The sequence below is a fragment of the Pelodiscus sinensis genome, chromosome 6 (genome assembly GCF_052426305.1).
Source record: "Pelodiscus sinensis isolate ZL-2025 chromosome 6, ASM5242630v1, whole genome shotgun sequence".
Classification (NCBI taxonomy): domain Eukaryota; kingdom Metazoa; phylum Chordata; order Testudines; family Trionychidae; genus Pelodiscus; species Pelodiscus sinensis.
Window position 1 is genome coordinate 33,238,259 of NC_143057.1, and position 16,772 is coordinate 33,255,030.

Below are 16,772 nucleotides of genomic sequence, written 5' to 3' on the forward strand. Positions count from 1 at the left end.
AGCACCGTCTCTGCCTATCCCTTCCCCCTCCCCTGTGCGTTGCTGCCTCTATCAGAGGCAACAGCAGAGGGCACAGGGGAGGCGCCGGGCCCAGGTTTGCATTGGACAGAGACTGCTCCATGGGATTCCATTGCAGCCTCTGTCAGCAGGAATCTCAGGCTCCCTGTGGACAGGGGCTGCTGCCACCCCACACTGCTGCCTCTCTATCAGAGGCAGCAGTGCAGAGTGGCAGGGGGCTCTCCAGGAGTGGGCCTGGGCACACACTGGCTGCCAGCTCTGCTCCGGAGGACTATTGAATAATCATGTAACTGCTAACTTTTGATGCAGTTATACAATTATTCAGTTACACGCTATTGAACATCCCTAGTAAGTAGAGAAAATCTGCTTAGTTGCTTTACTTAAGGAGTTTGTAGCTAGATAAACGGGCGGTACGGAAGCACCAAACCTATTCCAAGCTGTAGCAACCTGTTCTGTACGTGATAGTGTTAAAACTAGAGAAAAGCTTCATTTGGCAATTCTAGAACAGGCTGCTTTCAAAACTGTTATTTTGCTTTTTAAAAATAGAATACAGCAATTTTGGACCCTCTGCGCTGCTGGAGCTGTGCTCGAATCTAGATGTAGCTGTCCTGCTGAGACTGCCACTGGAAATGGGACTAGGCTGATATGAAGTCAGAGGAACCAACTCCCTCCCTGTAGCAAGTTATAGGGGATGTATCTGGGCAGAGGAGAGACCCTGGCTCCATTCCTCAGATATGATTGTCTCTGAGAGCAGGTCTATACTATGGGGCAAAGCTGACCTAATTGACACAACTCCAGCTATGTGAATACTATAGGTGGAGTTGACGTGCTTTAGGTCAAGCTACCGAGGGGGTCTCCACTGCTGCGGGTTGACAGGAGAGTTTCTTCTGTCAACTTCCCTTATGCTTCTCGTTCCAAGAGAGCGATTGGTGGTGGATTTAGCTGATCTTCACTAGACCTGCTAAATCGACCCCTGGGGGATCAGTCTCTGCAGTGATGAAACCCTGGGAAGGGTAGACATGCTCCAGAGCCTATCAGGGCCATCCCTAGGGACTGAGGCAATCATCCCCCCAGAGACCTGGGCATGGAGCCTCTTGCTACTTAGGGATGGTAGCGTTTGTGTAATTGAATAGTCCTGTAACAGCATGAAATCTTACACAACTATTTGATAGCCCTTGGGGGTGGGCCTGGCAGCCAGTGTGCTCCGACTCCACTCTTGGGGAGCCCTCTGGGTCAGAGGCTGCAGCACAAGGTGGCAGGTGGGAGCTGGTCCGCAAGGGGAGCCAATTTAAAAATCAGCTCCCCTCACAGACTTTCTGCTTGCCACCCTGTGGAGTCAGCAGCTGCAGCCTCTGTCCACAGGGAGCTCGGGTTCTTCCCCCTGCCCCTCGATGAGGACTGCTGCTCTGGACCAGCCTCTGCCCTATCAGAGGCAGGAGCGTGGCAGGGGGTAGGCGGATCCAGTGCTCGTGGGGAGCCTGCTTAATTGTTTACTCGACTATATGCCAACATCCCTACTCGCTACAGGCCCCACCTCAGCTTTGCCCTCGCTACACTCTTTCCACCAAGCCCTGCCCCTGTTGTGCCTCCTCTCTGCCCCTTTGCCCAGAGCCCTCTGCCTTGAGCAACATAAGCCTAGCGCTGGGAGTCCTGGCGCCAAGTGGCAGCAGGGGTTGCTCCTGCACTTACTGTGGCATCAGGAGCCTGTTCTGCTCCTCTCCCACCCTGCTGCCCTCTCCCAACCTGCTGTGCTCCACTTTGCACGGTGGTGGGAAGTGGAGCGCCCTGAGGCTGGAGCACTCTGCTTCCTGTTTCTATGGTGAAGCCAAGCGCAGCAAGCTGGGAGATGGGGCAGAGTGGAGCTGCCTGCCACTGCTGTGGTCAGTGGGGAGGACTGCCCTCTGTTGGCCCCCCTGCATCACTTCTCCCTCTCCGCAGTAATCCTTTGGGCCACCCCGATAAGTTACCATGAGTTAGTGCAACTAACATGGCCGTATCTGGAGCCACTGCTGTTTGAGAATGGGGGAGCCATAAGTTTCACCCTGAGATGCCCCTGCTGCCCTTCCTAGCCTCCTGCACTCACAGAATGTGGCACAGTACAGAATCTGGACCATTAGGTACAAAAACTTGTCATTACGAAAGTGAAATGTGAGATAGTTGGGAGTGTAGGACTGATGTCCCATCCTTATGTCTCACTGTGTTACCTCTTAAGGGGCTTGGTACCCTTTTACAATAATGTGCTATGTTGCATGTAGGGATGTTAATTATTGGTTAATTGAATAGTCGATTAACCTCATGAATTCTTGATGGTTACTCAAGTATTCTATTGTACCCAGGGGCCAGGCTCCAGCCCCACTCTCAAGGAGCCCCCGCCACTCTGCACTGCTGCCTCTGAATCAGAGGCAGCAATGCGGGGTGCCAAGAGGGAGCTGGTCAGTGAGGGGAGTCAGTTTAAAAACCAGCTCCCCTTGCACACTGGCTGCTTGTTGCGCTGTGCTGCTGCCTCTGATACAGAGGCAGCAGCACGGGGTGGCAGCAGCCCCTGTCTGGGTGGGAGTTGAGCTCCCAGACCTGACGCAAGCCAGAACTGAGCTGGGATTCCTGCCCACCTAGCTCCTAATACACTTTTTATTTAGTTTACAGAGCTACAGCGGGGGCTCTGGACCTGGACCTGGCGCAAGCCAAGACTGAGCCGGGCTGCTGGCCAGCCTGCTAAAAAATTTACTGGCGGCGGTGGGGGGAGGAATACATGAAGTCTATAGCATTAACCTAGAAGCTTTTGCTTATTGGTTAATCAACTTACACTATTACATTCCTAGTTGCATGTGATTGTGTATTCAGCATAGTTATTAGATATAAACACTTATTCGTTTTGCGAAATTACAGGCTGTGGATTTTTTTCTTCATTTTCTAGAGTATGGTCTTCGACTTGGAAGTCAGATTTTCATAAAAGAAATGACCAGTACTGGCCTGGCAACAAAAGATGGTAATCTATATGAAGGAGACATAATACTCAAGGTGTGTTGTGGACAAAGGCATGGTGAAGCTGCATGTATTTGTTGCAATTCTTCTTTCTGGGCTGAGGTGTTTTTTGAAAACCTAACTAGAAAATCTGCTAACTGGAAAGGAGATACCAGCTTTGAGATGACTTGTTATTACCATTTGTGTTCTTAATTGTTTGCTTATAATAGTACTTCTGCCTTAAATGTACAGATTAATGGAACAGTGACAGAGAATATGTCGTTAGCTGATGCCCGAAAATTGATTGAAAGATCACGAGGAAAACTCCAGTTGGTAGTGATGAGGGACAGAAAACAGACACTACTCAATATCCCTTCGTTGCATGACAGTGACTCGGAAATAGAAGGTGAGGAGTCTTAGGGCTAAAATAGAAGTGTGGAACCTTTTTTGGGTTGGGGGCCTCTGACCCACAGAAAAATCAATTGGGGCTGCACACAAGTGAGAAGCAAAAAAATCAAAACCGAAAGCAGACCCTCACTGACATGACTCCAACGGAGAAGGAGAAAGACACTCCCCACTTCCCCCTCGCACATCAGAGCCTTGGGGGGGGATCCAAGCTAGAAGATTTTGTGTGCTTCAGCCCCACAGGGGAATGGTAGGGAGGCTGGAGAGCCAGCACGGTCTCCCCAATGCTGTGGAAGGAAGGGAGCCCTGATCTTTGGGGTCCAGATCCAGGCAAGACGGGGGCCACATCTGGCTGTGGGCCTTAGGTTCCCCACTCCTGGGCTAAAAGGTAATATCAATTCTACTTCATGTATAAACAGCATGTGAAGCTGTTTGTATACAGTGTTTTTCACAGGGGTAATGCAAGTGCCACATTTGATTGGTTCCTGTATTGCAGCTGTTCTGCAGAAGGCCCGGTCTTGTGTCATTCAGTGATGTTTCTAGCTGATTCATGAGTAATGTTGACTAAACAACAACTCCTCTGTGACTAGAAGGAGAGTCATTTTAATTCAAATCCCAAACCATGACAATGATAGGATGAGCTCAATTTTAGTTTCTCTCCTCCTTCCCCCCCCTCCCCCCACCTCCACCCCCCAGGACACTTCTCCCAGCTTTTTAGGGAAGGACACAGTTATGGACTCAGCAGTCCTGGGGGATCCAGCTTAGCCTTCTCATAGCAGCTTCCTGGATCTTTTTCATATGAATAGTCCCTCTCAGCATAACTTGCACTGGGGAAGGTGCTGGTGCCTCGCTGGAAGGAAACATGATGCTGTTAATTGATTCAAGAAGTGTGTCTCTGGTGTGAGAATATTCAGTGCAGCTTCTTGGAGCATTTTCTTCAGAGAATGAGACTGGCACTGTGGCCTGGATTTGTGGGCTATAGGAAAAATTGATTGTCTCTCTTTGAAAGGCATTTAACAGCTCAGCTTCATGTTGTTTAACAGTGAACCCTCTGCACTTTCAAAGGAGAGGATGGGGAGGGAAATGATACAGGCCATTTTTTTTTTCATTTAACCTTTTTTTTCTGTGTAAGATTCAGTTTCAGTTCTGGGCAACCACTATCTTCATTTTTACATTTCTCTCATTTCTAGGATAATAAAGATAGACCTCTATATGGTTGGGGGAGGTGTTTCTAGCAAGAGCTCAAACATGTAGGATATTAATACTAGTTGGGAAAAGTTTAACTTGCTTTTGATTACTCCTTGGAATTTCTGTTGTGAAAAAAACAAACAAGAAAACACCTCCCCTAAATATTTTATGTGACATATAAGCTTTAAGAGGTGCAGGTCAATTCTCCTATCCCCAGACACAGTCAAACCTTTTTTTTTTTTTTCCCCAGAGAGGAACAGAATGTATAAGTATTTAACATTTTTGTACCTTGAGATGCCCCAGTAAGCAGATGTGAGTAAATGTGCAATGAAATTGAAGACATATCTCTTATCAGACTTGCTGTACTCTTGTTCTCACTAGATATTTCCGAAATTGAGTCAAACCGATCAAGTTCCCCTCAAGAGGACCAAAAGTTGCATCACTCTGACTTTGACTCTCATTCGTCTAATGAAAAACTAAAGGAAAAGCCAAAGTAAGAAGTGCTACTCTTCTTTTTCTTACTAAAGAAAACATTTTAATGTGTACCAAGTTTTTGTTTTAATGTTTTCAATTGATTGTTCTTTTTATTAAGTACAAACGAGGATCCACCAAACAGGTTGTCGAAGATGGGAGCAACGCCCACACCTTTTAAATCAACGAGTGAGATAGCTGCTGCTGTCGCTGTCATGGCCACTGACACAAACAAAGAACCAAAGTACAAAGAGGACCTGTCAGGTCAGAGTTAAATGTCCCATTTGAGATTTTTTTTTTTTCCCCCTGCAAATAAAACCTGTTAGATGGGGGAGAGGGAAATTCCAAAGGGTATAAACCCTTGTGCTTCAGGAAATTAGCCAAACACTGACTGGAAGGTGTTAGGAAAACATTTTTCCTGGGGCCTTTCCGATGATTCCATAATTGTTCATTACAGGATGTTTTGCATTTTCCTCACCTGGTCCTAACCACTGTCAGAGATGAGATGTTGGACTAGATGGACCATGGGTCTGATTTGGCATGGCAATTCCTGTGCAGAGCTGCCTAAGTTTTTTCTTATCTATAATAAAGAACTAAATAACCAAGTCTTTATTCCATTGAAAAGAGAAGAGGGGAGAGAGCTAAAGATAAGCACAAAGGTTAAATGTAGCTGAGTGCTCTTTATCTTCAGAAGTGAATCTATATAATTGTACTGACAAAATCCTGGCTCTGTTATCTCCCAGGAAGGTAGGCTCTGAAGGCCTCTCTTATCCACATCTTCCCCAGCTGATTTACAGTTGGCACTGATGGGCTCAGAGGGAACTCACATCCAACGTCCTTGATTGGTAGGCTGACTGGCTTTTGGGGACACCTAAAAGAGGACAATTGGAGCAAGATATTGAATAACCAGTTCCTGACGGATAAAACTGGGGGAGGGAACCCATTTTAGAAGGATTACATGCTTGACTAGGAGATGAGTCTGAGATCATAAATTAATTCACTGCCTTGACATTTGTTCTTTAGCTGCTTTTTACTTTGGATACTGCAGAGCTGCACTCTTTGGTGGCGTATTTGATATTGTTGTAATTGCTGCCTTTAACTGAAAAGCTTTCATTCTTTTATGTCTTGTTTCATCCAGTTAGATAATTTTCTGGTTTTTACATACAGTGTCTCAACCAAAAGTTGCCCCAAGAACTTTTCTTCAGCCTAGTCCTGAAGATGAAGCAATATACGGGTATGCTTCTTTCAAAATCTGTTGTGTTTTTTTTTTTTCTCACCATCTATCCATATTTTTGTTGTTGCTGCTGCTTTGGGCTGGTTTCTTCATGCATTTGTAGAGGTTCTCCCCTAAATAGTCTTATGCCAAGAAAAGATAAGTTGGTTTCTGCGTTAAATAGCTGACTAACAACATAACATCTAAGATCAATTTAGTTCTAAAAAGGAGGCCTAATATATGTGCAGTAGATACATGCCCCTGTATTTATATGTACAGTCTCTGATTTTATAGACTGAGGGATCATAAATGCTGCTACAGGTTGGACCTCCTGGTCCGGCACCCTGGGGACCTGACCGGTCCCAAAAGAGGGAGCTTGCCAGATGAAAGGAGGTTAATTCCGCCCCTGTGCTGACTAACTCTGGACTCTCCCAGGGTCCGTCAGCAGACCCAGAAGAGCTCCCCTCTTGGACGTAGGGCTTCCCAACCCCCCGCTGCCAGATTCCTGGCTCCACAGCCTGCCCAGGGTCACTGGGGCTCCACTACTCTGAGGTTGTTGAGGTGGTGGGGCTCCAATGCTGCTCTGGAGCGGCAGGATGCCACCGGGGCCTGGATCGCTCCCTGCCACTGGGCTCTTTGATCCAGGAAAATCCTGCCGGACCATGGATGTTTCTGGACCAGAGAGGTTCCACCTGTAGTTAAATACCACCTTCCTTTGCAATTTGCATGTACGATCACAGTAATTTCACTTGCAAATGTATCTTTGTGCATGGGCCTTGGACCTCCTCTTCTGTTGTAAACTATGGTCTCTAATATCCAAAAATATGAGCTACAAAGAGAAACATAATCTATAAAAAGGGCATGATAACTTTGGAAAAAAATGTTAGAGGCTGGATCATTGTAAATTAAGGCCTTGGGTGATTGTGTGTGCATGCCTTCTTTTGCACAGACCCATGCCACAGTTGTGTATGCACAAGCTGGAGGTTTTTGCAATAAATATGTATTCTCTAAATCCTTGGTTAGTGTATGTAATCCACACACCTACTGGATGTGGCGTATTGTCCCATCTAGTGACAATGAGACCACTTAGACAATATTATGAACTTTTAGCTCATGCAGTAGAGGCCCATGCACTAAGCTCCATAAGTCTCAGGTTCGATTCTGCCCATCGGTGTTACATGTACTCTATGCAGCTATGGAATCTGCATAATGAAAAGTAGGAACAGAATGTCTGTTCACCTGGCACCTGATATTTTAATCTCCTCTCAAATTAAAGGCGATAATGTTGATCTTTTGCGCTTAAGACTTTCTAGAACCCGATAGCTGAAATCAGTAAGGTGGTTTATTGGAATACAACCTGAACACCTTCTTTTCTTTATGTAAATTATGAAATGGGGAAATGGGCTGGTGTTGGGGACACAGTAATAAATCAGTTGGCGATTTGGAGTGCAGGAGTAAGCCCTAAAGAAGGGGAATCTGAGATCTGTTTATTCTGTAGCTCCAGCAGAGAGTGGGTTTAACAATCTGAGAACTGGTTAACCTCTTGAAAGGCCGTCTCAGAGTCAAGTCCTGTGTATTACAGATATGGATACAAATTGATACATCAGCGTTTAGTTCTGGTTCAGTTGAAGAGAATTAATGGTCCAGGTGCTGACTGGTATGTTGAGTGAATCATAACAGAAAGGCAGTGTCCTCCAAGTATTTAAAGGTCATCCAGCATTTCTGGCAAAGAAAAAACTGAACTTACTCCATTACTTCCTGGTCTCCTTGGAAGAAGAGAGGTTTGGTTTTATTTACCAATTGGGCATTCTTGACACGCTGCCAGCAGAAGAGAGTCTGAAAACTTCCATCTTCTCTGACTCTCTTATTAATTACCTGGTAGATAGTACACTGCATTCTGCATAATGTGAAGAGGAAAAAATCTGTGTGATTACTCATAATTCATTGAAATTCATCTCCTTTAAAGCAGCTGTTTCTGTGAGGCAGATGGTCTAGTGATTAGGGCGCTAGCTAAGGACTGAAAAGGCCTGGATTCAATTCCCAGTTATACCACAGTCATTCTCCGTAACCTGGGGCAAGTCACATAGCCTCTCTATACCTCAGTTCCCCATCTGTGCAGTGGGGATAATAACGCTACCCTGCCTCACAGGGGTACCGTGAGGAAATGTACAAAAAAGGCTGATGCTCAGATAGTACAGTGATGGGTCCATGGAAGTACCATAGAGGGAGTGACAGCAAGCTTTACTTCCTACAAATAATTGATGTCATATGCATAATATTGGGCTCCTTTTTTTTCTCTCTTTCTGCATGTGAATGCTCTAGTCCTAATACGAAGATGATAAAGTTCAAGAAAGGAGATAGTGTGGGTCTCCGGCTGGCAGGTGGGAATGATGTAGGGATATTTGTTGCTGGAATTCAAGAAGGCACTTCAGCTGAACAGGAGGGGCTGCAGGAAGGAGATCAGATTCTGAAGGTATCAGTGTAAAAATGTTCAATCCTGCAACTAAAACTGCTTGTTCCTTGATACCATGTGAAAGAAATTGCTTTCTTTACTTTAATCAATATTGAAAAACCATAAAATCCGTGCTACTTTATTCCTAGGGACAAGGCCACTCTGCCTAGGAGCATGATTTTTTGTTAATCTGAATTCTTATTAAATTTCAACAGCAGAAGTAAAATTCAGTAGGAGAAATAGTTGGTATAAATGTTACACAACATGAATGCCTAAAGGTGGAAGTGGATACACTCAGTAGTGACTTCTCCACCCTCCAGCTCAGAGACCAGACCACAGAGCCTCTTTATCCATTTAGGTTTTGTCTTTGTGACCTCAATATTTCCTCCCTACCTTTATACACAGACACAGACACACCCACCCACCCCCCTCTTCTATTGCGGCTCTCCTCTTTCTGTCTGTCATGTCATCCTCCTGAGTTTGGGCCTGATCCCAAAGTGCTCTGAAGTCAGTAAAGATTTGAACTGACTTCAGCGGGGTCTGTCTCAGTCCCTCTTTTTCCTGCTTCTTGTGTTTTCCTCTCTCCAACCAACTGCTGGCATGGGCAGATTTTGAAATAGTAACTCCTTTTCTGAAGTGTAGATTCTCCTTTCCTGTCTCGTTTTTCCTCTTGCAGTTAGACTCTGATTAGCCCAAACACCTTGCCCTGGGAGCTCCTGCACTCATAATTGTTCCAAGGGAATGGACCTCGCTTTCATGTCCAAATAAACAACTGAGACACACAGGGGAAGGAGGGAGGGTGTGGGAAGTGGAGAGGCAACCACAGAAAGCCATGCTGTGCTCACAACTCTAGGGGCACTCCGGAGGTCGTTCTTCTGGCATTAGATTTAGCGGGTGTAGTATAGATGCATAAATTGAATGCTGAGGGCAGCTCCTGCTGACATCCAGTACTCCTCTTTATTGCAAGGAGTAACGGAAGCTGATGGGAGTGTTTTGCTGCTGTCGGCCTCCCGCAGTGTGGATGCTACCAATGCTCCTCTTAAGGAAAGTCAACTCCGGCTACCCATTTCATAGCTGGAGTTGTGTACATTAAGCCAACTTGTCTGGCCTTGTGTAGACCAAGTCTAGGTGACCAGACAGTGTCTGGATGATACTGAAACTAGCATACAACCTTATGATGAATTGGAGCACACTAGTGCATCTAATTACTTGAAGTTCTTGGATCACTTAGCATAGCTGTTCTTTAGCAACCCAAGGACCCCCATTTTGATTTAAAAATATTTGGGACCCTCCCTACTCCTTCTCTAAGACCCTGCCCCTTCATCCCTCCTCCCTCTGTCGCTCACTCATTTTCACAGGGATGTCAGGAGTTTGGGGTGAAAGAGTAGTGTGGGCTCTGGAGTGGGGCTGGGAAAGAGGGGTTTGGGATGTGGGAGGAGACTTCAGGCTGGGGTGGCATGATGTTGGGTGAGGGCTCTGGCTGGGAATTCAGGCTCTGTGGTGAGACTAGGGATTGAGGTGCCTAGGTGAGAGGTGTGGGATCCAGGAGAGAGTTTGGTGCAGGGTAGCCCCAGGGTTGGGATGCAGGGTGACGCTTACTTCAGCTCCCAGAAGCATCTATAAGGTCTCTGCAGGCCCTAAGTGTAGGGGAGACTGGGGAGGCTCTGCGTGCCACCTCTGCAGCTCCCATTGGCCATGCTTCATGGCCAATAGGAACCGCAGAGCTGGCACTCAGGCAGGGCTCCGCACACAGAGCCTCCCTGGTCTCCCCTGTACCTAAGGGTATAGAGACCTGGCAGCCGCTTCTGGAGGCTGTGTGGAACCAAAGCAGGTGGGCAGCCTGCATTTGCTGTGGGCCACAGGGAGCACTGGGAGGGTGGGGGAAGAGTTAATCAGCGGGGCCACAGACCCCTTGGAGTTTCCCTCATGGACCACTAGGAGTCTAGGGACCTCAATTTGAGAAACGTTGACTTACTCAACAGTATTCTTGGAATAGGCACAGAGTGCCCCTAACAGCAGGGTGCTCTCAGGATGTCACTCTTAGTTATAGGCAGTCTATCTTCTCCATACCTCCCATCGTGTACTTTGCAATAAACCTCTATATTGTGATGGTTTTTAAATGATAATAAAACAGCCTCTTCCTTTCCTCTTCTAGGAATGTACAGGCAGTCCCCGAGTTACGCGGATCCGACTTATGTCGGATCCGCACTTACAAACGGGGCTTTTCTCGCCCCAGAACTCGCGGGTGGCGGGACCACTCAGACGCGCAGTGGTCCCGCCACCGCATCCTCCGGGGTGAGAAAAGCTGCTCTGGGTGTCCCTGGTCTGCTGGGGGGGTCCGGAGCAAAGCCTTGGAGGCGCGGGACCCTGCCGCCTCTGCGGCTTTGCTCTGGGTGTCCCTGGTCTGCTGGGGACCCCCCCCCAGAGGACCAGGGGCACCCGGAGCAAAGCCTTGGAGGCGCGGGACCCCGCCGCCTCCGCGGCTTTGCTCCGGGTCTCCCTGGTCTGCTGGGGGGGAGGGGGGCGCAACTAGTGCGCCCCCCCCCCCAGCAGACCAGGCTTTTGTTGTGGACACCTGGGGTAGAGCAGCTGGGGTGCTGCCGGGTTGGTCCTGGGGGGACCTACCTGGCAGCGCCCCAGCTGTTCTGTCCCAGGCTCCAGATTCAGCCGCTGTTGAAATTGATCAGTGGCTGATTCCAGGAAGCTGGGGGCAAAGCAACTCTGCCTCCGGGCTTCCTGTAGTCAGCCCCTGGTCAGTTTCAGCAGCAGCGGCTGAATCTGGAGCCAGTTCCGAGTTACGTACAAATTCAACTTAAGAACAAACCTATAGTCCCTATCTTGTACGTAACCCGGGGACTGCCTGTATTAGACTAACTTTTCCTTAAATCTTTTCTTTTGCTTTAGGTAAATACACAGGATTTTAGAGGCATTGTCCGGGAGGATGCTGTTCTCTACCTATTAGAAATTCCCAAGGGTGAAATTGTGACCATTTTGGCTCAGAGCAAATATGACGGTAGGTCCCTGGCACCAAAGGTATGACAATGTTTTGTTATGATTCACTGATGGGCACTGAAAAGAACAGTGGGCCCTTCAACTCAGCTGTGTTTTGCTGGGGACAATATTATTGATCTTTCTCATGCTCACTTTTGAAAATACTACTTAATTGCCTTCATCTACTATATATGTGGAGTGTGTGCAGGAGAGAGAGAGCTGGCAGGACTGCACGAGGAATCTCAGTTCAAAATAAGTTCCCTGTGCTGTTAATGGTTGGGAATTCTGCAGACAAAGACCCTGAGGCAGGGAAAACAGTTTTGTGTCTGTACTGCAGTGCATCCCTCACTTCCATTGACTGACTAAAGTAACCATGTTGGCAAGTTCCAGAGCGAACCAGATGGAAGGAGGGGTGGGGGTGGAAGAGCTTTTAAGGAATACAAGGATGGGTTGGCACAGGGAACAGTCCACCTTTTCTTTCCCACCCTTACGGTGAAGGGGAGAAATTGCACAGAGGTGGTTAGAATAACAGTTTAATTTCTTCTTCACTAACCTTAAAGTATTTAAGATACTAGGCTTGAAGTGCAGGTGAGTAAAATACCTTGTTCTGCTATAGAAGGCTATTGGTGGTATGGGATCACTATTTAGCAATCAAGTTCAACTGTATGATATCTTGTCTTTCAGTGTATAGAGACATAATGGCTTGTGGCAGAGGGGATTCATTTTTCATAAGGAGTCATTTTGAATGTGAGAAGGAATCTCCACAGAGTTTGGCATTCACCAGAGGGGAGATCTTCCGAGTAGTTGATACACTGTACGATGGCAAACTTGGTAACTGGCTGGCGGTGAGAATTGGAAATGAACTGGAAAAGGGCATCATTCCAAATAAAAGCAGGTACACTGATTTCTCACCCTCTGATCCAAAATTTAAAATGAGGGTTTTTTTACCCAACTCACTTTTTAGTATCACCTCATTAACCATTTATATAACCCATTTGGGAGAGGAAAGAGGGGAAAGAACGTGGCCACAATGACATTAGGAAAAACTTCCTAACTGTCAGGGTGGTTAAACACTGGAATACATTGTCTAGGGAGGCTGTCATTAGAGATATTTAAGAGCAGACTAGATAAACGCCTGTCAGTGATGATCAGTATGGTGGTTGGTCCAGCTGTGAGGGCAGGAGACTGGACTTGATGGCCCCTTAAAGTCCCTTCCAGTTCTAGTATTCTATAATTGTCTCTTTCAAGCAATCCCATTCATAACAGTAGTGCATGCTCAATTCACTTTTAAACGATGGAACTGGTCAGTAATAGCTAAGCAAAGATGGCATTGCAGGGAATATCTAGAGCACAGACTTGTGAGATCTGGATCTCTAATCCCAGCTCTCCTGTAGACTTCCTGTGAGATCTTTCGCCATACTTTAGTTCGCCATCTGAAAAATGGGAATTAATACATTTCAACCTGAAATTAAAGGGGAGAGCAAGATAATTAATTAGCACATGAGATAGGGATATAAAGGGGTAACCAATATCCCACCCAGCTGGAGCAGCTGCCACCTGTGACGTGGTACAGTGGGCCCCACCCGGCCATGCCTGCCATGCCACTCTAGCAGCTGCCCCTGCTCATATCACAGTGGACTAGTTAACCAGTTAAACATACAGTTTAACCGGATAACATTTTAATGGAATTCTACATCCCTAGTATGAAAGCCACTCAGGTATTACAGTGATGAGGGCTGCAGAAAAAGCCTCTAATACTTCTTTGTATGCTGCATGTTCTTAGGGAAAGTGTTTTAGTGTGTAGACTGTTTTAATTGTATTATTTGAAGTTCTAAGGGTGACTGAACTATTGTAGGACTTTTAGCACCCCCAAAAAAAATTGTTTTCACAAACCCAAGTTAATTCAGATTTTTTTTTTAAAAGTGCTTTGTTATGTGGTGTGGTTTTATGAAGAATTTAAGAGTGCAGTAAAGTTATATCTAAGTGATATGTCTTTCAATATAGTCAGTTTTATTTTTAAAAAAAAAACCTCAATTCTCCTGTACAAAAGTTCCTAAAGTTATGGAAGTTATACTGCAAAGTCATGGGATGTCCTGCTTGATTTGCCTTTCCTATGTAGTGCATTTTAGTCTACTACTACTTATAGTGATCTGAGCAAGGGGGCTTTCTGGACTCAATTTGAGGTGTCTGAGGAAGAGATAATGGAGAACTGGAACTGGTCATTAGGCAATTTGTTCCTCATGATGTATTATTTCCTCACTTTCCATTTCCATCTACACTGCCTGTTCCTTGAGCAGCTCCTTGGCATACATTACGTTTTTCAGTTGACTTAGCAGCCAATGGATTGATTCGTGCACAACAAACCTTCAAGCTGGGGCAAGTCAGAGCATCTCTGCCTTCTTCAGAGCAAGAGTCCCTGGATGCCCTACCACGATTGCTCACCTTCCAAGTTGTCCACTGTAGATACAAATTCATATCTTGTATTCTGCTGAGGTTCTTCTTTTAGAGTGGCATGTTTTCCTTTTATTACATGTTTCAAATTGATTCCCCGGTGTTTCTTTCAGAGCTGAGCAGATGGCCAGTGTTCAGAATTCCCAAAGAGATGGCTCAAGTGACAGGGCAGATTTCTGGAGAATGCGTGGGCAACGATCTGCAGTGAAAAAGAATCTGAGAAAGAGTCGTGAAGATCTCACTGCAATTGCGTCTGTTAGCACAAAGTTCCCAGCCTACGAGCGAGTTCTGCTGCGAGAAGGTGGGTGAAAGTTTGCAGAACGGAGCACCTATTCATAGCTACCTGTTATTGCTCAAATATTACTGTCATTTATGTGACAACATAATAAGTAGCACGACACACCCTGGACTCTAGGCCAAATTTAAAGTATAACAGAAAATGATAACATGCTATTCTCCAAGTCACAATGCAAACTTCTGAATAGAATGTTCTCTGTTCTAAAAAGTGCCACTCAAAGCACTGTGTTTTGGAAGTCCATTTTTGTCATATCTTTGCTTCTAGATCAAATTTGTTCACTTCAGAAGAAAAAATATGGGTTATGTTTTGGGTATTTTTATGGCCAGCCTTGAAAACATAACCTGGGATGTGGAAGTCTAGCTGGGTTCTTACTGGCTCATTCATTGACACCAGTAATAATGATTCTTTAGGGCAAATACAACACTCAGTTACTGGTGCAATCCTATTGCTTTTAACATAGTTTCCATATTTTCAGCTTGGAAAAGAGAGGACTAAAGGGGGATAAGAATAGAGGTCTATAAAATAACGACTAGAATAGATAAAGTTATTTACTTGTTCCCAGAATACAAGAACTGGGATCACCAAATGAAATGTAATAGGCAGCAGGTTTAAAACAAACAAAAGGAAGTATTTCTTCACATATCGTACTGTCAACCTGTGGAACTCCTTGCCAGATATTGTGAAGACCAGGACTTTGACAAGGTTCAAAAAAGAGTTAGATAAATTCATAGAAGATAGGTCCATCAATGGCTATTAGCCAGGATGGGCGGGAATGTTGTCCCTCAAGTCATACAGGAGGTTTTCACATTATGAAGGGTCCTGCATGAATCACGGGGAACCAAAAGATAGAAAGGGAGCTATCTGTATGTGTGTAAAATACATAATGTGGAGCTTACCCCAGATACTTCCTGTATATTAATCTTAAACATTAAATTGAGCCTTTTTTGCATGTTTGTTTCCATGTGATTTTTATATGTAAAGATCTTCCCTCTAAATATATTTCTTTTTTCAGCTGGTTTTAAGAGACCTGTGGTGATATTTGGTCCCATAGCGGATCTAGCAATGGAAAAGCTGTCAAACGACTTACCTGATCTGTATCAAATTGCCAGTAAGTCATTCATTCCTCTTTCTTCAGCAGTTTGGCTCTTCAGCATTGAATGTTGGGGGAGGAGAGGATGGTATTTTGAACACTCATTTCATAACTGAAAAAAAAAAAAACCTGTTGTCATTTTAGAGACGGAACCTAAAGATGCAGGTTCAGAGAAATCAACTGGTGTCGTGCGTTTGAACACTGTGAGGCAAATTATCGAGCAGGTAAAGTATTTCTGTTTGAAAAACATTTGCTGTCAAAAGCAGGTCTTTGTTTTATTTTTGCTCCTAAAAACTTGGAGAAAGAATTCCGACATGTTAATATGCAAGAAAATAAATGTGTTAGCATGCATTTAAAATTAAGGCAGAGCTGTGGGGAAACCAGTCTTTTATTTATATATATATATATATATATATGTGTGTGTGTGTGTATGTATGTATGTATGTGTATATATATGTATATATATATATATATATATATATATATAAAGTGAGACCGAGAGACCGAGACCGACCCACTTATGTTAGCCCTGAATTTGGCCCCGTATTAATCCAATTAAAATGTTCAAATTTTTAAAAAAATCTATTATGGACTTGCCTAAATTTAAACTACACCAGAATCCAGTGCTTGAGTAGAGCTGGAATGTTCCAGAATGGCACCCTGGATGTACTATATCTATGGGTAGGTGTGCACTATGAGTGAAGGTGTAATTGTAGAGCAGGTAAGCATGTTCATGCTAGCTTTAAGCTAGCTAGAATGTGCAGTAAGAGTAATGAAGATGTGATTGCCCCACTATAAACCTGCTGAGGGCTCTGGTTATATACGGTAGTTGATAGTACAGGCTAAAGTCTGTGCTGCCACATGTTTGTCACCGTTAGTCATGCCAGCTGGATTAAAGCTAAGAGAGGATATACCTGCCTGCACCACACTTATATCTTTGTGAGAGAGAGAGAGATCCTATTATTTCCAGGGTCACCCTTACCTTCATCCTCAGCTCCAGTTGTAGTCATTAAAAAGTCGATATTTGACAACAGTTACTGCCTACATACTTGAAATGGGAAATAGGTAGAAGTGTGTGTAACGTCAGCAAATGCTGACTTTTAAATATTATCATGGGAGCTCAAGAGTCCAGGGATGGCAACCAGGATGCCTGAGGGAGAGAGACCCCCGTAGGTAAAAGAAATAATAGGTGCTGGGATGAAATTATGACCCCACTGAAGTTAATGGCAAAACT

The 16,772-nt window shown here is 45.1% G+C and overlaps 1 protein-coding gene across 6 annotated transcripts in view; it reads left to right on the plus strand.

Moving 5' to 3' along the window:
- The window catches only part of TJP2 (tight junction protein 2), a 104,943-nt gene that overhangs the window by 78,438 nt on the left and 9,733 nt on the right, over positions 1-16,772 (plus strand). For all 6 annotated transcript variants that reach the window (XM_006137846.5, XM_006137845.5, XM_006137850.5 and 3 more), the window contains 11 exons: positions 2,933-3,036; positions 3,232-3,385; positions 4,954-5,065; positions 5,165-5,307; positions 6,211-6,277; positions 8,579-8,729; positions 11,613-11,721; positions 12,384-12,594; positions 14,264-14,451; positions 15,461-15,556; positions 15,683-15,762. In XM_006137846.5, the coding sequence (XP_006137908.3) occupies positions 2,933-3,036; positions 3,232-3,385; positions 4,954-5,065; positions 5,165-5,307; positions 6,211-6,277; positions 8,579-8,729; positions 11,613-11,721; positions 12,384-12,594; positions 14,264-14,451; positions 15,461-15,556; positions 15,683-15,762 (1,415 nt within the window). The remainder of the gene's footprint in view (positions 1-2,932; positions 3,037-3,231; positions 3,386-4,953; positions 5,066-5,164; positions 5,308-6,210; positions 6,278-8,578; positions 8,730-11,612; positions 11,722-12,383; positions 12,595-14,263; positions 14,452-15,460; positions 15,557-15,682; positions 15,763-16,772) is intronic.